This window comes from Lathamus discolor, chromosome 9 (assembly GCF_037157495.1).
Source record: "Lathamus discolor isolate bLatDis1 chromosome 9, bLatDis1.hap1, whole genome shotgun sequence".
In the NCBI taxonomy this organism is placed as follows: domain Eukaryota; kingdom Metazoa; phylum Chordata; class Aves; order Psittaciformes; family Psittacidae; genus Lathamus; species Lathamus discolor.
The window spans coordinates 22,674,633-22,696,154 of NC_088892.1; the positions used below are offsets into that span (position 1 = coordinate 22,674,633).

General features: G+C 48.9%; 1 protein-coding gene across 1 annotated transcript; it reads right to left on the reverse strand.

The window, feature by feature from the left end:
- Positions 1 to 593: 593 nt before the first annotated feature.
- Positions 594 to 20,847, reverse strand: SLC6A14 (solute carrier family 6 member 14). Its single transcript, XM_065689649.1, has 16 exons — positions 20,736 to 20,847; positions 16,701 to 16,814; positions 15,639 to 15,738; positions 14,908 to 15,076; positions 12,995 to 13,126; positions 11,269 to 11,430; positions 10,332 to 10,467; positions 9,290 to 9,422; positions 7,377 to 7,517; positions 5,561 to 5,789; positions 5,351 to 5,476; positions 5,141 to 5,259; positions 3,954 to 4,053; positions 3,644 to 3,753; positions 2,461 to 2,628; positions 594 to 2,139 (listed from the first exon to the last, which is right to left on the reverse strand). Exons 2-16 carry the CDS (start codon positions 16,709 to 16,711, stop codon positions 1,990 to 1,992), a joined length of 1,986 nt encoding a protein of 661 aa, XP_065545721.1. The 5' UTR covers positions 16,712 to 16,814; positions 20,736 to 20,847; the 3' UTR covers positions 594 to 1,989.
- Positions 20,848 to 21,522: the final 675 nt, after the last annotated feature.

A 21,522-nucleotide genomic window follows, 5' to 3' on the forward strand; every position in this document is an offset into this window, starting at 1 on the left:
TAAGACAGGTCTAGAGCAGAAGAAGCCTCAGAGGAGCCCTATGTGCAGTAGCAGTGCCTCCCCCCAGGGCAGTGGATGGCTGGTGTTAGCCTGCAGCATCTCTTCTTCCCAAATTCTCCCAGATTTTCCGAAGCTGGCTTGGCCGCCTGTTTCCCACCAACCCAGAGCCTGCCCCTTCCCAGCTGCCTGGTACACAGGGTGATGAGCACCCAGCTTCACAGCACAGCTTCCCTCCTGCTCCCAGCCTCTCCACACCTCAGGGCCAGTGACAGCAGTTTTCTGCTGGTTCCTGGTGGACCATGACCCTAAAGCAGCTGGAATGCAGGAAAGGGCTCCTCTCAACCCTAATCCCACACACTTCTTTATGATTTCCCACACAATTACAGAGCTATTGCACTAGATTCCTAATTTCTATAAGAAAAGGCTTCCTGGAGGTTGAATCTTGCCAGTTCAATCTCCCAAAGGCTTAGGATCATAGAAGAGTTGCTGGTACTTTGCATCTCACCAGCTGCCCCCCCAGCTGGTACTTTGCATCTCACCAACTGCCCCCCCCCCAACTCCATACAAAATATCATTTTCCAGCTCCAAACCCATTAAAAACAGAAAATCACATTTTATTTGGCATGAAGTGTTGATTTGTCACAAAACCACCGGTATAAAACATAGACCAAGGTATGCAGCTTGGGCAACAAGCCACTATCCACGCTCCTTCATGTCCAGAAACACTTGATGAAGCCCTGAGAGGAAGCGACAGCTAGAAACCCTGCTGCATTGTTCCCAAGGAACCATTATCACAGTAAGAGAGATGATCCACAGCACATAAAATGTATTCATTCAATCCACAGGTCTGTTACCAGGAATTCAGCTGGACTACAGGTGAAGTCAGGTTCTCTTAACCTGGCCCACTCCTGCCTGGGTAGGAACACAAGTCTGTGCTCCCAGGTGCATGACAGGCTTCCTGACTTTTCAGTAATCTCCTGATTTCAGCCAGTTTAAAAGAAACATCACTACAAGGCAGTTGTAACCTTCACTTGGGGTAAACTCTGCTTCTTTCAGCTCTACCACAACCCTGGTAACACTGTTTGAATCACACTTCAGGTCTTCTTTGGAAAGGAAAACCCAAGTCTGAGTGAAAGATGCAGAGAACAAACCGATAGGTAACGCCTTGATGGGTGGAGGAGAGCAGATGCACCAGAATTCAATGGTTACTATTGCATTCTGTAGCTGGAAACACAGGGTCTTTGAATTACAGACAGACGAATGCTGAGCATGGGGCATGACAGAAAGTGGCTCTTTGGAGACCCCAAGGGGAAAAACGAGAAACAGAAAGAAACCTGCTTTTCACCAGGTTGAGGCCTTGCTTCCTTGTTCTGCCACTCAATATTTAGTTGCACAGACAAAATCCACACACACATACTGTAGTCAGCATCAGATCCTGAGCAGCCTCACAGCACTGAGCAAAGCCTTAGAGAGAAGAATGGTTCGTGTTCCCTGAGCTGCAGTGCCAGCAGCAGCGCACCCATCCACCTCCTGCTGACTGCACAGCACCAGGGTTGGCAAAGCACAGCAGAAGGCAGTGACTGCCCATGGCACATCAGGGCATGCAGGCACAGCACCTCTTGGCTCAAATTCCCTGTAGCTGTGCAGCATCAGGATGTGTCTTTGTTCTCTTCCACCCCTGTATCTGCAGTCCAGCTGGATACTGGGTGGATGGGGTGAAGCATGCCCAGTCCATCAGCATGGGGGGACTGCAGCGCATCTTCCTGCCCTCTCAACCTAAACATCTGGGGACATCTCAGTGTCTGATTTACCTCTTCTTCCCCAAACATACAGCACTGAAAACAAATAACATGGCTCGCTTCCATCTGGGGGCTGGGTTTTGTAGGGCAGGGGGTTGATTTGCTTGTTGTCGTTTTGCATCGTCACGTTCTAATAACTAAAGAAAAAGACCCCCACACATATGTTAAAAAGTCATCATCCAAACGGCCATCATTGTTGGGTGTATACGAAGCCAGACACAGTAGGAATCTCATGTTCCTTTTCCTTTTTCGGATCTACAACATGGCTGTATCTCTCTCCTCGGTGACATTCCAGGTAGGGCCCCCAGTTTGCAGCGGGCCTGCAGCAGCTTACAATGCGCTGGAAAGGAAAAACAAGAATCATTTAATCTTTTACCAGGCTATTGTTAAAGTTCAGTAAAGCTGAAACTCCTGATGTGCCCTGGAGCTACCAACGCATGGCAAACACATCACCAAGGTGTTTTAAAGTAACCCAAATCATAAACCACAGCCTGGGTTGGTAAATTTGCCTCTGATGCAACTACCAGAGGTGTGTTTTGCTGGAGAAATCCAGTTCATGTACCCAAGGTACTGGGGATGTGTTGCTGAAGAAGCAGAGGCATTCCCGGTAACACCAAGGAAAGCAGGATGTGAGACCATGACAGCTTTTTTGTGCCTTTACCTGACAAAGGTTTCCTTCAGCTTTAACTGCTTTTACAATAGCGACGATGGGGATCCAGATGACACAGAAGATGATCATGCACCAGCCGACAGCAGTTCCCCAAGCTGGATACACCACTGAGCCATAAGTGGGAGGTGAAAATGTGACCAAAGACCAGACCAAAATTGCCTATTAAAAAAAAAAAAGGCAAAAAAGATTAAGAAAGAAAAGCAGATTTGCAGCTAACTTGAACTTGCACCTTATTCCCAAATTGTTAAAGATTAATAACTACAAATTCTGCAGTTCCCTCTTGCCTTCCCTGTGCCAGAATGGTTGTGCAGTCAAGGCCAAGTAAGACTGAAGGATGGGCTGAAAGACAGCAATGATATGCACCCTAGCACTTCAAGCACATCTATATTTAAACAGAACTTGATCTCTGTGTTCTGTTGAAATCTTATGTTGTAGGATATCCATATTACTGGATAAGACCAGTACCTTTCTCTGTATGCTTTATATGTTCCCATGTTCCACCGACTTACAGGAATATGGGATAGAATCCAAGATTAAACATTGGCAAATGTTGCTGCAGAAACAAGACACTTGTAAGCAGCGTTTTCTAAATGTAATCTGGACAGATTAAAGGTTACGTGCTGGACACGACTTGTCGCTGCTCCTGGATTTGGGATGTTAATAGACTTTCTCACACTAACATAATCCAACCATCTACACTCACAATCAGGAGTGATGAAACACTGAGAAGGTGACAGGACATAAGAAACCTCAGTTAGATAGGGGGAGAGCTGGATATCCAAAGAGCAGCCCAAGATAAGGATCTGTCCTGCAAATGGGATTTACTTCAAAAGGGGAAAAAAATCCAGGTTTTCCAGACATTCCTCAGTCTGAAATCTAGATAACCCGGCTGCTAAAATGGACAACCTGGTGCTTGCTCTGTGTTACTGCTCGGGAGCATAGACCCAGCTCACTAGCAACTGATCTGAAGGTCCAGCCTCTCCTGGAGAGCACCCAAGGAGGGGAATGCATCAGAAAGCATACATAGCACACAGTCTGCTTCAGTGGCACAGCCATACCCCCCATCTCCATACACAGGGCCTGGGCATTCAGCCTCGAATCTTCACATGAAAACCTCCCCAACACCAAAAGACTAAGTTGTGTCACTCTAACACATGCAGTCATCTCCACTCACCATTAACAGCACAGGAGTGACAAAAAACCAGCACATTCTCCACCACATCCAAAACCAACGGCTCTTCTTTCCAATCATCATTTCAATGTCTTCAATGAACCTGTTTCCTCCTGTTGGCAGACAATGGTAGGGTGCTCTGTAAAGCAGGTGTGGTGACTCCAAAGTGATAAAAGCAATGATCAAGGACAGTTTCTCCAGCTCCATGGTAACAGTTGAATTATAAGTGCTTTATTGTGGTAATTAATGTTTTATGTGCACTGTGCCTCAGATTGCATAGTCAAATCATGGATCTTCAATGCAAATAACTTACCGTAAATGTAAATGATGCCTATTATCTCCAGGACGGCTGCGATAAGGATTCCCCACCCAGCACAGAAGTGATCTATGAGGTTAACCCAGTAAATCCCTGCCTGTAGAACAAACAATAAGGAAGTGAAAATTTGAGTAGTAATGTCTTTATGACGATAAAATAAGTTGCACTGTTCAAGCCAGGTTAACTCATCACCAGTCTGAGTGCAATTCCCAGTTCTCCAGGTTAAGCACACATTTGGGAAAGTGATTTTCATTGAATCACAGAATTGTCTGGGGCAGGGTTGATTAAATATCTCTTTGTAAAGCTGAAAAGCACATCTGGCAAAATACTGCAGATCTGTATACATGTAACTGTGTATATATATATATATATATATATATATATATACACACATACATATATATGCAGCTTTACACACCAGCATGCAATAGCAGGATCACAGAGCAGGAAATGAGCCATTTCACACCCTTGTGTACCAAGTCCTTTGAAAGCTTCCCTGCCATCATGTTTCACAACTTCCATGCTTTGCTTGACCACACAACTGTCTGCTCACCACAATTACCTTCTTCACATTCTCAGCCTAATTACATACATAAATCTGCATTTCTAGATGGAGTAATTGCAATGAACCTTTCTATCCTTAAAAGTAATCGCCTCAGGAGCTTTTACACAATATACTTCAAATTCCTTTTATGTATGTATGTATACACACGCAGGAGAAGTAACCATACAACCTACAGATGCTTGTGAGCTAATAGGGGATTTTTATTACATGAATAGGCCATTTCTCAATCCTGTCCTGTTTGGTAGTCAGTTCTGAACAAAAAGATCCCATCAGCATCTATTAGCGGTACCCACAGCACTGCAAACACACTGTACGCACGTGCTTGAGATGACATAAATAATCTCCTGAACTGAGGAGGAATAAATGAGGGTGATGGTTCACAGGCTCTGTACAGGCCTTCTATTTAAAAGCACATCTCAGTTCAACAATCACAGAAAACCTCAGGTTCTTCAAGCTTCCTTCTGGGAATTTCTTATTGGCATGTCCAGGCATGCTGGCGAATTCAAGATCTCTCAGATCAATCCATGCAAACAGAAACAGTTGGAAAGGACACTTTGACTTGAGTTCATCACTTGCAGCATCGCTAAACGCATTGCCAGAAAAGAATGTAACGTCTTACCTGACTAACACAGATCAGACCGAGGAGGAAGAGCAATATGCACACACCCAGGGTTATAGGCAACCTTAGCTTCTTCATCACTTGGGGATATATATCTTGTATGGTGGTTGTCAGTGTTTCTGCAAGGGAAGAAGGGTGGGCTTTGAGCAGCATGGTTAAGAAAGGTAGCGGTAATTTGCAAAGCCATGGCTTATTTAAAACCCCACTCACCTATGGTGGCGAACTGAGAGTCAAGGCCCAAGAGCAGGAGCATGAAGAAAAACAAGAAGGACCACAGCGGAGAAACCGGTAGCTTGGAGAGAGCCTCTGGGTAGGCTACAAATGCCAGGTCAAATCCTGGAAGGCAGTGGGAGGAAGGGGGTTATTGCCATGCCTTGACCAGAGCAAGTCCCCCCACCAGCAGCGTGATGATGAGCCTACCTGAGTCCACGACCTCCGAGACAGGCCTCTCGGACACGAATGCCATGTGTCCCAGGATGGAGAATATCGCGAACCCAGCGAAGACGCTGGTGACGCAGTTGGTCACACAAACTAAAATAGCATCCGAGTAGCAGTTGTTGTGGAACTTATTGTATGAAGACAAAGCAACCAGCCCACCCCATGCCACGGACAGGGAGTAGAATATCTGGGTGGCTGCATCTTTCCAAACCTGCCACAAATAAGAACATGGGAGTTACTGCACAACTTGTGGCACGTGTCGTAAGCTTCTAAGCCTGTCTCTGTTGAAGTTTCAGGGTTTTGTTTGGTTTTGGGTTTGTTTTTCTTGCATTTAGCCTGAATATCTAATTGCATTTCATATGCGTGTTAGAGGAGGTGACATATAGCATGCTGGTGACCTTGCAGTTTCCAGCACAAACAATAAAACAATATCTTCTAGTATCTCTGAAGGTCACATCCTTTAGAGAGGAGGTTCAATTAGGGACTGTAGTGACAGGACAAGGGGTAACAGGTTAAAACTTAAACAGGGAAAGTTTAGATTGGATATAAGGAAGAAGTTCTTTACTGTAAGGGTGGTGAGGCACTGGAATGGGTTGCCAGGGAAGTTGTGAATCCCTGGTGGGGTTCAGGGCCAGGTTGAACAGAGCCTTGGGTGGTGACATGGTTTAGTGTGGGGTGTCCCTGCCCATGGCAAGGGGGTTGGACCTGGATGATCTTAAGGTCCTTTCCAACCTGAACTATTCTATGGTTCTATGATTCACAGATGTGGGATGTCAAGATATGAATCTTGTCACAGCGCCAACAAATAAGGAAAAGCAGGACGCAGTTGCAGAAGTGGAAACTTCCATGTGATCTCCCACTTGTGTTCCTCACACCATGACCCAGACAAACCACATCTGCCTCTGCTGCAGATGAAACCCCAGCGTGACCCCTGAGAGCTGCTCAGAGGCAATACCACGGCTGTGCTCCCTGTCTGGCATGGCAGGGAGAGGGCAGCTGGCTGTTTAGATTGAGTAGCTACAGCAGGGGTTTGGACTTCCAATAGAGCTGTCCTGTGATCCTGCCCCTCCGCTGCTCTCTGGGGAGACCCCCCCTGCAGCCCTGATCCAGCGCTGGGGCAGCAGCACAAGAGGGACGTGGAGCTGTTGGAGCGAGTGCAAAGGAGGCCATGGAGATGCTGCGAGGGCTGGAGCAGCTCTGCTCTGGAGCCAGGCTGAGAGAGCTGGGCTGGGGCAGCCTGGACAAGAGAAGGCTCCTGAAGGGGAGACCTGAGAGCAGCTCCAGTGCCCAAAGGGGCTGCAGGGAACCTGGAGAGGGGCTTGGGACAAGGGCCTGTAGGGACAGGCCAAGGGGAATGGCTTGAACCTGCCCGAGGGGAGACTGAGCTGAGCTCTTAGGCAGAAGCTCTTCCCTGGGAGGGTGCTGAGGCGCTGGCACAGGGTGCCCAGAGAAGCTGTGGCTGCCCCATCCCTGGCAGTGCTCAAGGCCAGGTTGGACACAGGGGCTTGGAGCAAGCTGCTCCAGTGGAAGGGGTCCCTGCGCGTGGCAGGGGTTGGAGCTGGAGGAGCTTTGAGGTCCCTTCCAACACAAACCAGGCTGGGGTTCTTTGATTCTATGATTTTAGAAACCCCCTCCTTCAGAGGGGCTGCTGAAAGCACAGAACCAGCTGCAGATACAAAGTGCAGAGCAGCACATGGAGAAGAACCTGACCGGATAAAACCCCAAGCTGCTCTGTAAGTGACAAGCCTGCAGAACCACAGGAGCGTGTCATGCTTCCGGAGCTGTCAGCACCTCTCACCTCTGCCTCCATCAGCTTGGTGATGTTGGACTGTCTCCCAATGTAGTATTCGATGCCGTCCAAAGCGCCCTCCAGGGTGGCACCTCGCACCAGCAAGATGAGCAGGATGACATATGGGAAGAGTGCAGTGAAGTACACAACCTGCAGGGACACACATCAGATGTGAGGGGACACAGAGCTCTGTGGAGGAAGAATGGCCAGGCTTTAGCTAAGGTCTGCTGGCACAACTCAAAACCAGGTGACCACGGAAGTGAACACATGCCAGCCACTAAAGCATCTGGATTAGCCGGTTCCAGAGCTGCATTCCAGCAGGAAGCACAAGGCCCGAGCCACATACCCATCTCTCAGATAGCACTTGACCAGTTCCACAGATGTGTTTTCTGACATGATTTACTGGCCTGGACTTAACCACCCCAGAGCCCTCTTGCCAGGCTTCTAGCAAATGCTAACTGAAAGCTGGTTCAGATTGGGTGGCCAGGGTGGAATTATCTCCTGCAAGCAACGTTCAACAGTCCTCTTGTTCCTCAGCTTCGGTGTTACGCAGCCAGGTAATTGACCCAGGGCTGCTGTTTACACCAAGCCGCAGCATTACACCATCATACGGTGAGGGCCATTCCTGAAGACCTCCTCCATATTTGCCTGGAATAGTCAATTCTCGCCGCTTTTCATCCTTGCCTTGTTCCTGCCCAGCTAGATTCTTCTCAGTCTTAGCTTGCTCCTCAGAGGCTTACCTTCATGCCAGAGGAGAGGTGACAGCAGGAAGAGCCAATTGCCAGGAACCCAAAGAATGCGAGTTGAAGAGGAGCCACGCAGCAGAACTGCGGCTGGGAAAGCAGAGATGCTCCACCCTGGAGGGCTGACAGCTCCAAAGAGAAAGCAGAACAGGAGGAGACATCAGGCTGAGCAAAGGAAGACAGGCAGGGAGGACCCATGGAAATCCACAATGGCTCAAGGAACGTAAAGGAAACCAAAACCAGCAACAATGAGAAAAACAATGCAGAGAGGGTGACAGGAAGAACGAAGGCAAGAGGATGAAGATGCACAGAATGAAGCAGCACAGAGGTAAGCAAGCAGCATGGGGAGGAAGGAACTAAACCAGGAAAAGGGCTGCAGGAAGGAAAGAATGAAGCTCAGCCTGCCTGAGGTCTGGAGAGGAGCTGGCCTAGCCCAAGGGAAACTCCAGACGGCCGTGCTCCAGCCCGTGGAAACGGAGGCTCAGCAGAGCCAGAGCCTGAACACCAGCACCTGTGGACCAGGTTCCTCAAAGCAGCTCGAGATCTGGAGTCCAAACCACATTTCCCAGCCCGCAGGAACCCGCACACCCCCGCGTGCTCGCAGGATGTGACCTGCATCTCAACCAGTCTGGAGGTGCAAGTAATTGCCGGGTGTTCCCGGGGTGTGTGTGCGTGTGCCGTCACGGGCACAGGCCCATCAGGGACTGCCAAAACCCAGCTGGAACCACCTGCACGACAGCAGGATCCCCGTGTACACGGTGGCTCCGGTGGAGCTGGGACCCATGGATTAAGTAATTGCTGTGTAATCAGCGCCTTTCTTGTATTTTATGTACCAGCTGCGAAGCCAAGGCACGGAAAGGAAGTGACGCTGAGTCCAGCAAAGGGGAGTGGGTTTGGACTGAGTCCTGCCTTGTGCTGGCCATCCCTGAGTCCAACTGACATTGAAGGGCAGGATTCCAGCACCTAAAGGGTGCCTACAAGAAACCTGGAGAGGGGCTTTTTACAAAGGAATGTGGTGACAGAACAAAGGGGAATGGCTTTAAACTAAGAGGGGAGATTAGATCTGAGGCAGAAGTTCTTCCCTAAGGAAGTTGGAGCTGGATGAGCTTTAAGGTCCCTTCCAACACAAACCAGGCTGGGATTCTATGATCAGTCTGCTTCTTGCTCTTCCTAACTTACCTTACCAGAAGATTTTATTCCCTTAAACAGCGCAGCTCCAACAATCATCCAAGACAGGAGGAGGCAGAGAGCCAGGTACCACACGATGTTACCGGTCTCGTCCAACCCACTCGAGCGCTGAAGAGCCACTTTACTGCAAGCACAAGGCACTGCCATGAGAAGAGAGTGACAGCAGCACTCGCTCCTCTTCAGCTACTGCCTGAAGGAAAGGTTTCTAATGATATTACAAGAGCCTGCAGCTGCTTCCAGTTAGAACTGCGTGGTTGGCATTGAAACACAAGTGAAATCCAAACTAGATGATACTTTGAAGGAAGATGGAGGTTGATGGTTAGCATTAAGATCACTGCTTCTCAGTCGCTGAACAATATATTTCCTCTTCAGAGTATTTCCTCTGAAGGATAACAAGAGTAATATCCAGTATAGGTGTATATATAAGCCTCATATATGCCCCATCGCTGGCAGTGTTCAAGGCCAGGCTGAACAGGGCTTGGAGCAAGCTGCTCTAGTGGAAGGTGTCCCTGCCCATGGCAGCTCCAGGGGGTTGGAGCTGGATAAGCTTTAAGGTTCCTTCCAACCCAAACCAGTCTGGGGTTCTTTGAAAACCTGACTATTTAACTGCATTTTCCCCCTCTTTTTAAAGTCTACAGCCCTCAGCTCTCCATACATCTCCCATCAGGCCTGCCTCAGCTCTTTAATGTTAGCCATGACATTCTGCTGGCAAGAGAAGAGCCTATAAGAAGAATCAGTTTGCAGAAACCCAAGGAATATGAGGCAAATTGAAACTAACGAGATGGCAATTTCACAACAGGCCCAGATCCAGAATAAAGTGAATACATTTTGCGCAGTAACTCTTAAATAAAGAAGTATGTGCTATAGGATGCTAAGCGGTCCCTCCCAGGACTCCAGAGAGGAGTGCTTCATTAAGCTGGGGTATTTTCAGTTTGCTACAGGTTCATTTGCTTTCTTTTAAGGGCCCAGGCTCACCAATTCAATTTGAAGTTTACATTGCATTTTTAGCAACTTCTTTAAAACCTTTACTTACTTCCAGTATTGCTCACTGGGGAATTGCACTGGTTTGTAGTTCATGGTGCCATTAATACAGGTGAGGTTGTTGCTTGTGATGAACGAGTAGTTTGCATGAATGGTATTTCCATCAAAGGTTGCGTTGCAGTCACTTACTGAAAGGAAGCAAGCACAAGGGATCACTGACACGGTGATGACTGTTAAAATTCACTGTTATAACACTTACAGATTTTGAGCTAGCATCAACTTTTGGTTAAATTAAGCATCTCACGTTCACTTTATGAATCCTATGGATCTTAGAAGAGATGTTCAGATATATGGCTAAAGAGAGTTACCTTAACATCTGGCAACACATTTCCAGCTATTAATTATCTCACCTGCTTCACCTTTACCTTAAACTGGTTCTGAGATGGGAAATGTTGAGATAACAAGTGCTTGGCCACAGATCTGCTGCCAAACATCAAGAACAATAGCAAGGAGGTATGCTCTTAAGAGTTAATAAAGTGTGAAACCAGTGCCTCACGGGTGCTTAGGATTACCATAGCTGCAGGGTAGGTGAGGGGCAATGAAACAATGCTGGTACTCTCACGGGAGGTATGTGCTTTGCCATGAAGCCTGATGAAATGGGAATGCAGTATTTCCAAGGACTGCATGTGCTACAAGAAACCTTAGATTTCCAAAGAGAAAAAGGATCGAACAGGGTGGTTTTTTCAGCCCAGCTCTTTGTATATGCCCAAAGCACCCAGAACTGGTGGCAGGGAAGCAGATGAGCATCACTCCCATGTGTTCAGAGACAAAATTCCAGGACTTTTCAAGCCATGGGAATCTGTCTTACGCCTGTAATTTCTCCCAGAAAACAGAAAACAGTCCAGAGTACAAGTATCCAAGACAGTAATACTAAGGTCTATCAGTAATATTAATTAATGTATGATAACAAGTAATATTAAGTATGGTACCTAATCGTGTTTTGCTGCAGAGATCATCTGCCCAGGAGAAGCAGTCTGACCACGGCAGCACTTTCTGAAAGGAGGCAAATAAGTAGTAGAGTGCATAAGCAATGATGACGTTGTAGTAGATCGCCACGAATGTGGAGATGATGACCATCGTGATGCCCACTCCTAGGAAAGAGACACACACAAAGTCTTCATACCCCAGACTTGGGTCGCAAATATCATGAAAAACAGAATGGCCTCCGCTTGACTTTTAAAGGACTATTTGGGAAGAAGCTGAGCTTAGTTTTGTTTGGGTTTTAAATCACGTTTAACAGCAGCCAAGCTGGAAAGGGTTTTGATGCAGTTTGAATCAGGACCCCAGAAAACTGGACTAGTTGTGAAGTCCAAGCAGTTCCCTCCTGGTTCAGCTGGAAGCTTGGACCTTAGTAAAACGAAACTACACTAGGGCTGGCCAAGCCATTTTAAAGATCTCGCTGTAATGAATGGGTTTGCCAGTAAATGGAAGCAATACAGAAGAGTAAATCTGTGCTGATAATGCTGGTTTCTTCCTTTGTTAAAATGAACTTTGTGAGTTTGGGAAAGTCTGCCAAGCAGTCCCACTCATCCTATAGACTATATGTAAGGCTTGTATCTTCACTGACACATAATAGATTTCCAGTGTCTATAATAGACTTTGTCTTGAAGTTAAATACAGTGCTCTCATGAAAGGTTGCTTGTGCTGCAGAACAGAGACTTAAAAGGATAAGTGTCCAGGCCACCCCACAGGCTGTGATCCCTTTGTTTTCTGTACAAGGTGGAAAGTAAAAATTCTTATTGCATCAGGAAAACTTCCTTGTTCCTACATTAAATCCTCTGGTAGATAGAGCTCAAACAAGACCAATTGCACAGTCCTTTACACCCATCAGTACAGGGCCTGGATGGACAGGAGTGAGTAAAGCACATGGCGGCTTGTCTCCAAACACATACATCTCCCTAGGAAATTCCAACCCTCAGAGACAGGCAAACTAGCACTACAGAGTGCAACTCTTATCACAAGAGGCACCTCACCTTATGAGCCAGTCTAGCCTATTTTATCACACCAGCAGACGCCTCCCAGGCAATGAGGTGGGTGAATATGTGCCCAGCATTGCATAGAGCAATCAGACCCAAGTGCCTGTGCCAGTGCTGGCAGCTAGGTACAGAATGAGTCCACCCAACACGGTACTGCCTTGCAAGCTACACAGGATGTGATGTATGAAGAAACAGCAATAAAATGAACCTCTAAAGATGATTTTCAATCTGTTGCACATGGTGCCGGATGTTTAACTGAGGGTTTCCCTCCCCGAGCAAACAGGGTGCTTTCTTCCTGCCTGGGCACATGCAGTTCAGGTGGAGTGCTGCATAACACCAGGAGAATCACTGACAAAACAGCCTATGATCGACTCCCTTTGGGGGAAAAGCTTTAATCCCCACCTCCTTATTAACTGAATAAGTAAGACCACAGAAACACAGAATGGTGAGGGTTGGAAGATTTACCTGGGAACATAGACTGATGGAATAGTTTGGGTTGGAAGGGACCTTCAGAGCTCATCTGGTCCAACCCCCTGCATAAACCTGACCTTGTGACATTGGGAATATTCTCTACAAGGAAACTGGCTTCTCATGATCAGTAACTTTGTGAAGTAATCATTAATTCCTATCCGTTTATTACTTAAATAAAAGGATCTAAAGAAAATGTAACAATACCAACCTTGAAACAGCGGTAGTATTCTCCAAATGGAGATTGGCCCCAGGCTGGCAAACTGCCCAAGGGAGCATTCCATGAAAAACAAGGGCAAACCAGCTAAGGCCAACATCAGGGTGTATGGGATGAGAAAAGCACCTGAGGGGAGAGAGGGGGGAAAGCACAAACACACAGGGAAAATGATGAGTTTTTCAGTATTTACCCCAATTCCACCACATTTTATATCCCACTTTGCCCCCGCTTCAAATATCCCCCTGTGGGTTCTTTTCTGTTTGCAGAATGGAGAGATTTGTTTCTAACTCCTGTTTTCTATCAGATTAAACAGTACCTGTGATGAAGAGACACAGATCACCAGAACCAGTGATTTACATGGGATGGCTTCTCTGACAGAATCGAAAGGACTGCACACCAACTATCAAAGTCAGCCTGCTGTCGTACAAGCAGGAACACTGCTCAGCTGCAGACCCACCGGATCCCAGTGCATCTTCCAGCTTTCCATTTCAAAAGGAACAGAACCATTCCTTCCTGGGCTTTGCTGTGACTTGCAACTGCCCTGTTCGAGGAGCTACTGGGTATCAAAGCATGAAGATCATTGTCTATGGTTGGCTGACTCCTGTGTCAAACAGGATCCCAGTGTGGCTTTTGTTCATGTCCATTTTAAAGTGTACATTAACCTGGTATCAATGAGAGCCCTGTTCTGCCAGAGGGACTGGCACATCTTTGTGTGAGCACAAAAGATGGGTCAAGTGAGAATACAGCTTTCCTAAACACAACCTGATATCCCCACAGAAACCTGTGCTCTTCACTGAGCTTAAAGCAATTGAGGACCCAGTTGTGGGGGGAACTGTGGGTATCTGCTGTCATGTAAGGCAGCAAAGAGTCCCACAGAATTAACTGGGTTACTCCTCGGGTTTCAAAATGAGGATGGAGCAGTCGTTTTTATCAGTCGTGGGGCACAGGGCAGGATACGAGCAGCAGGACAAATACGCTTTACATGCAAATCTTTCTGCTCCAGCAGGGAAGTGCAAGGGCCAATGTCACAACTGAGTTTGGTTCCATGATTTTCTTTAGCAAATGGTAAGTAACGCAACTTCTGCACCAAGAATGCCTCTGGGTGTTATACATGCTGTGCTGCGCTTATAGGCCAGGATTTGACTTCCAGTGTCTGTTAGGCAGAGAAAATAAGTACATACAAGTAAGTCCTCTGCAGTTACTTGGTGTTTACGCTCTCTTTAATTACCAGTGGTTGCTTGGCAAGTAGACAAAGCTCTGGAATAGCAGGCAAGGAAGCCAGCGCCTCCATTTGGCTTTGCCACTAGCCCATTGTGTAAGCAGGTAGAGGCTTTCTGTGCCTCACACTTCCCGAGTATCTGATGAGGTAATTATTGAGCTTGGATAATTACTCCAGCTCAGCTTGTTTGCCTGGCAAAACAAAGGTGCAGGGGGGATTCTGTTGCTCTTTATAAACGTATCAGGAAGGTAAGCACGAGGGAGGGAGAACAGCTAGTTAGGTAAGTAGAGGATATTGGCACATTGACAAAAAGATGTATTTGGTCATGAGTAAACCAGAAGCATTCTGGAATTTACAGGTGGAAGTTTGCAATTAAAACAATTAAAATTAAATCATAGAATAGTTGGAAGGGACCTTCAGAGCTCATCTAGTCCAACCCCCCTGCAATGAGCAGGGATGTTCTTCAACTAAATCAGGTTGTGCAGAACAACTATCTCTCTCCTCAGCTGGTACCCAAAAAGCAGAGATGCCTCTTAGTCCTCTTCCCATTCCTATCAGCAGGTACTATGGCAATTCTGGGGGTGATGCTCACATCCAGCTTTGACGGGACATGCCCAGCCTCAGGGCCCTGCTCTCTCTTGAGGACAGCAAGATGCGCCCACCCAACACAGCCATTCCACACAGGTACCTCCGCCGTTCTGGTAGGTGAGGTAGGGAAACCTCCAGACGTTGCCCAGGCCCACAGCGTAGCCCACCATGGAGAGCAGGTAGTCGCCTTTGTTCGACCAGTTGCCACGCTCCAGGTTCTCATCACTGTCACCAATGTGGGCATCTTTCTCATTGGACAAACTGAAGTTCTTGGAAGAGAAGGAGAGGGAAGGCTCAGGATCAGCCCATAGGCGAGCAGCATTGTCATATCCTCATTCCTCTGTCCACAGCAGCACCTTGGCATCACTGGGTGGGCTGCCTGTCCACCTCATCCCTAGCAGGACAGCATGGACCTGGATGAGAGGGTCCCACCAGAGAGCCCAAACAAGCTCTATGGCCAGTTTTGCTCTGCTCCTACTATAGTCCCCTGTGCTCTCAGTTCCTGGGGGACAGTCCATCCAAGAGATGCCCTGCTCAGACGGTCACACCAGGACATACTTGTGTGCCCGCTCTAAAACACCCTGTCTGGCTGCTCATCCTTCTCAGTGCTCCCATTTCCTGTCTGGATCTCCCTTTGCCCACACAACTCCATGTCACCATACCTCACCTCCCCAGTGTCCCAAGGTACGGTGTGGACTGAGCGGTACTCGGGCATCTCCATGCCCACCCTGCCCGGATGCACCCGCTGGGTGCATCCGGGCAGGGTGGGCATGGAGATGCCCAAGCAGATGCATCCCTGGGAGCACCCAATCCCATCCCCATCCTCCTCACCTTCTTCTTCCCGCAGGAGAGGAATCCCGGCAGGCTGAGCATCCCCATGGCCGCGCCTCCGGAGCCGCTCCGCTCTGCCCGCACCGCCCGCAGCTCTGCCCTATTTAAGAGCCGGTTCCTTCCCTCCTGCCCGCCCTCATCGGGAAACCTCGCATCGGGGCTGCCCCGCAGCCACGTCCCGCCCCGCTGACCCTGCTCCACTTCCTCGGGAACACCCCTGACCACTTCCCATCCCCACCGTCCCTTGCCCTGCTCTGCTCACCCCGACCCGGGACCACTTCCCCTGCTCCTCAGCCCCAACACAGGGCAAGGGAGGGGGAGACACACACACATCCCCCCCCCCCCCCCCCCCCCGATCCAGCGCTGGGGCAGCAGCACAAGAGGGATGTGGAGCTGTTGGAGCCCAGAGGAGGTCATGGGGATGCTGCGAGGGCTGGAGCAGCTCTGCTCTGGAGCCAGGCTGAGAGAGCTGGGCTGGGGCAGCCTGGACAAGAGAAGGCTCCTGAAGGGGAGACCTGAGAGCAGCTCCAGTGCCTAAAGGGGCTGCAGGGAACCTGGAGAGGGGCTTGGGACAAGGGCCTGTAGGGACAGGCCAAGGGGAATGGCTTGAACCTGCCCGAGGGGAGACTGAGCTGAGCTCTTAGGCAGAAGCTCTTCCCTGGGAGGGTGCTGAGGCGCTGGCACAGGGTGCCCAGAGAAGCTGTGGCTGCCCCATCCCTGGCAGTGCTCAAGGCCAGGTTGGACACAGGGGCTTGGAGCAAGCTGCTCCAGTGGAAGGGGTCCCTGCCCATGGCAGGGGTTGGAGCTGGAGGAGATTTAAGGTCCCTTCCAGCACAAACCAGTTTGGGATTCTGTGATTATTCCCCCTCTGCCAGCACCTATCCACACCCTTGTCTTCTGCCTACAGAGCTGCTGACTCCCCATCACACAGACCCTTTCCTGTGCACCTGAAGAGCTGACCCACTGCAGCCCTGCTCCTCCCCACAGAGCCACTGTCCACCTCCCTCAGCTACCCTCACTCCCCCAGACCCTGCTCATGGCTCCTGCTCCATGCTTCCATACCTTCCTTTCATTACTTCTTAACCTGCTCCGTGCTGGACTCGAGGCTCAGGAGATGCCCGGAAGCAAAGGGCACCAAGGGGTTAAGCAGTATGGAAATTTCAGCTCTCAACACACCTTTCACATAGAGGGAAGCACAGAAGGGCAGGTCATGAAAGCAAAGCCACTGCCCGAGGAGGAATTTAACAAGCAATGACTGAAGGACCTTTTCTGAAGCATTCCCCTGCTTCACCCACCAAAATGACCTTCCCCAGGCAACCCCTCAGGACATGCAGGACACAAAGGATGCTTCAGGTACAGGCACAAGGGGACATTGCTTCACTGGCTCCTTAACTGCCCTCCTCCATTTCTAACTGCTATTTCCATGGCTCTTTTGGGTGCACACTGTGACACTTCGTGTCCCCAGTGGGATTCCTGTGCTGGGTAAAGCGCTGCCCAGCATGACTCGAGCCAGCCAGGACTAAGAGGTATCCCAGGCGTGAGCAGTGCGTGGGACAGCGCCTGCAAGGTGGGAAGGCGACATCAGGCTGTGTTTTATCACCCTGTGCAGCAGGTTCTCTTGGTGAGTTCCACCGCAGGAGCTGGAAGGGGGCCAGCACACTCTGTCTTCGGAACAAGAACCAAGGGCAAGTGCAGTGCTCCGGCAGGACACAGGCTTTGGGGAGAGCAAATAAACAAGCACTCAAGGGAAGGCTCCACAGGCTCCCTGTGACCCTGGATCCAAGCGGCCAAAGCCCGGTGCCAGACGCAGCCCTTCAGGCTGGTTCTGCCCCCCACACCAAGGGCACCCCAAGACCCCTGCCAATATCCCTCCAGAGCCCCCCTGAACGGTCCATAAAGTAAATGAACCTCTTTGACCATCCTGATGCCAGTTACGTGCTTGAGATGAAACGAGGGAGCGCGGTTCTGGGTTGGTCCTGGGGGATTTCAGTACCTGTGGGTCACTGCGTCCCCCGGGGGAAGCAGAACTGCTCTGTAAACAGTGCTGGGCCTGACAAAAGTTCTCTTCCAAACTCGTGATTCAGAACTCGTTATCAGCTTGTTTAGAAATGAGCCGAGATGAAAAACAACCTGTTAGCCACAGCCTCTCCCTCCTTATTAGGATTAAGTGCATGTTGTAACGTTGTGGAGTCACTGGCTGCGGCATTCTCTCTCTGTAACTGAAGATGACTAAAAGTAGAACTATACTGGAGGCAGCGCTCCTGGGATGCCGTCTGTTTCTGACCATGGGAAAGTTGCATTTCTGACGCCCTCTCCTGTGTTTAGAGGGGAAGAATGAAAATCACAGCACAATCAGAATCCCCAGGGTGATCAGTGGAGAGATGAGCATCCTTAAGGAGAGAGCGCCTGGAGCAGGGCTTGGTTTTGCCTCTGGGTTAGCTACACAGCTGAATAACAGCACAGCAGCTCGATTTGCATTCGCTAGAGGCCATCAGGTTCATCCCTGAGCGCTGGCTCCTCACAGCCCGAATGGCCACCCATCACTATGCACCCTGTGAGCCTGTTAGTGCTGGAATGCCTCTGCCAAACACGCAGAGATAACAACCTGCAAACCAAGGCCAGCTTGGCTCTCCCATGGATGAGATAGCCCATCTCCTGACCAGCAGCATAACTGAGCTGTCCAAGGAACTTTTTTCTTTGGAAAGCACCCCTGGATTACTATGAATTCCACTAACTGAACACTCTTAATCCAATGGAGGGGGGAAACACACAAACAAACATTAATGACAACCTTAACATGCTGACAACACAGCAAACTATTCTACCATATCCTAGGAGCAGTGAGATACCCATGTTTGCCTTTTGGTTGCGCCAGTGCCATTATCAGATGCTGGGTATTGCCCTTAGCTAACACAAACACAGCTATGGCGATGAAATAGATGGGTTTGGTTGTGCTAATTTAAGCATACAATGAGTAAATTCCCTTTCTTCATCTGGATCTTCTGCCAGAGCAGTACTTACAAATAGCAGCACCGGGCACACACATCCAAAACTGACCCAGCAGCGCAGCCGGGGCTCCTGTACCTCTCCCATTCCCAACCAGCAGGAGCTAAAGGCCTGCCCGAGGGGAGACTGAGCTGAGCTCTTAGGCAGAAGCTCTTCCCTGTGAGGGTGCTGAGGCGCTGGCACAGGGTGCCCAGAGAAGCTGTGGCTGCCCCATCCCTGGCAGTGCTCAAGGCCAGGTTGGACACAGGGGCTTGGAGCAAGCTGCTCCAGTGGAAGGGGTCCCTGCCTGTGGCAGGGGTTGGAGCTGGAGGAGCTTTAAGTTCCCTTCCAACACAAACCAGTGATTCTATGGTTCTGTGAACATGCACAAGCCCTGGAAAAAACAGTCATGAACCTAAAATCAAGTTTTCTCCCGTCCAGGGAAGATGTGTCAATGGTACATTGGTCTCTGTGTTAGCTGATGTCACTACTTTTGAGCTTCAACTGAAAACAGCCTCAGAAGAGGCTCAGGATGCTCCAAACCCGGTCAACTTTGCTTTGAGCGACTGAAACACTGTAAATACAAAACCCCAGGTGTTGTATCATGGAAGTATCGTAACAACAGGTACAAGTAATAAAAGGGAAGAGATAAAGAACAGGAGAGCCAAAACTTGGGAGCGTGCGATTATCACAGCTTGATGATTGAGGAGCACAGAGGTGTCAGGGTGTAATGATTCGCCTATTGGGAAACCTCTCAGAGGTGTGGCCAGTAGAAACTAAGGACTCATTTTTAATTGAGTAAAATCAAGCCTAGGAATGAGTACAATTCTAATTTTCCAGTGTGCTGAACTGAGCTCATCAATCCCAGTATCAAAAGGCAATATCTATGGAGTTCAGCAAAGCCAGGAGGGGCAGGAAGGGGTTGTTCTGTTCTCTTGGGTTGGGTTTGTGTGTATTTGCTTTGGTTTGTGGGGATTTTTCTTGTAGTTACATACAAAGAGCTTTTCAGAGGAGATAAAGGACAAGCATATTCTTGAGCAGCTTCTGCCTAACAGTAAGGCTTTGAAATACAGGCAATGACGACCCCGCAGCAGACAGGAGACCTTTCAGCTCAGTCCACTTTTCCTTTAGGTAATTCTACATTCTAACAGGCAGTCCCTGCTATGTGATCCCCAAGACAGAATTATCCCTGTGATTGAGCTCCTGCACAACAGGATAAAAGCCAGGCTGTTGGCTGTTCCTGACATTTAGGGAGGGAAATACCTCCATAAGCCCTTTCCATTGTGTAATACCTGTTCCTGCAGGTTAGCAATTACTCTCAGAAACAGCCCATCCAAAGGGATTTCTCATGTAAGCAAAAGCAACCCCATATGCAGTAATAATGCCCCAAAAGCACCTGCTACAAGAACACAATTCTAAATCTTAAAGGAAAAAGCATGATTCAGACATTAATATGCACCACAATACAGCACTTCTTCATGCCCCCATGCAAACAGTGTTACAGGGACACTGGAACAACAATTAGCCCGCTGAACAGGCTCAGAATTTAATAAAACAACACAAAAACATCCAAAATTACAAGTGATAGAGGTGCTATTGTTATCTCTACTACTGGAATAGTATAATAAATGCTATTGGAGCAAGCTGCTCTAGTGGAAGGTGTCCCTGCCTGTGGCGGGGGGTTGGAACTGGGTGAGCTTTGAAGTCCCTTCCAATTCAAACAGTTCTATGATGATTCCATGATTCTGCTCTCCAGTTCTTCCACAGCTCTTTCCATCACTAGCCTTAAAAAGGCTTTATAACAGAAACTGGTCTTTTCCCAAAGAGGGGAGCAGAGGTGGGGTTGCTTGACTATTGCATGCAGCACCTCTTTAGCAGAAAACGTGAACTGCGGTGGACACAAGCAGTGGACCCCATGAATCCCAGAAGCCACCACTTCCCTTATCCTCACACCAGGACCTTCTCTCTATAATCCAGGGAGTGCATTTCTATTCCCCTCCAGCAGAGAGGAAAGCTGACTACCCCCCAGTCAGCCCCTAACCGATTAGGAAAGCCTGCAACCAGAAACACCATCCATTAACACCCACAATGCACACCCTGGCTGCCACAAACCTGGACTCTTCCAGGCCCTGGGGCTCTCTCCCTCTGGCTCATCATCCCCCTCCAGCACCTCCTCTTCTCCAGCAGCATCAGGAACAACCATACCTAGCTCCAGAAGCCAAGTGAGAGGGATATAAAGGGATATCCCATCACATGACCATGCCTTTAGTAAGGTGGCATTGGCAACACACGCTTGGAGGTTCATCCTCTTCACATGCCTCCGGAGCACCTGCCCCAGCATCCAGATGGGTGCCATTCTCCAAGGAAACGCTGGTTTTAATCAAGCCACTCACAGCTGCCATCACTGAGGAGCCTCAGGGCCTCCCAGGCTGCCTGACTCCCCAGGGCTCCCAGTGCTTCAATGTCAGCACCAGGCAGCATCCAAGCGTGAGCCTTCGAGGACTGTTAGTTTTGGATTACAGTTCCACCTAATTGCCGCTCTGGGCTGGTAATTCATTTTGGGGAAGGGCCAAAGGCTCCATCAGGCTTCAAGGAGTCTCGGTACAGAAAGGTAAGGGACTGAGTATGGTCCTAACGTGAGGCCTCAGTGCAGGTGTGCATCTGAACGGAATGTCTCAGAGGACACTTTGCTGTTAGTTATGCAGAGCAAAAACTCATCTTTCCTGGCAGCTCAATGCATTTATGTCTCATTTAATCATTTTAATGCCCATGATTTATGTGGGGTCAGGGCTGCAGAGGGAACAGAGTTTTTCTCCCTCCGTGTCCAGCATCACTACACAATGAACAGAGAAAGCCGCTTTGGTTTTACTTCAGCTTTAAGAAGAGATTGAAAGATAAA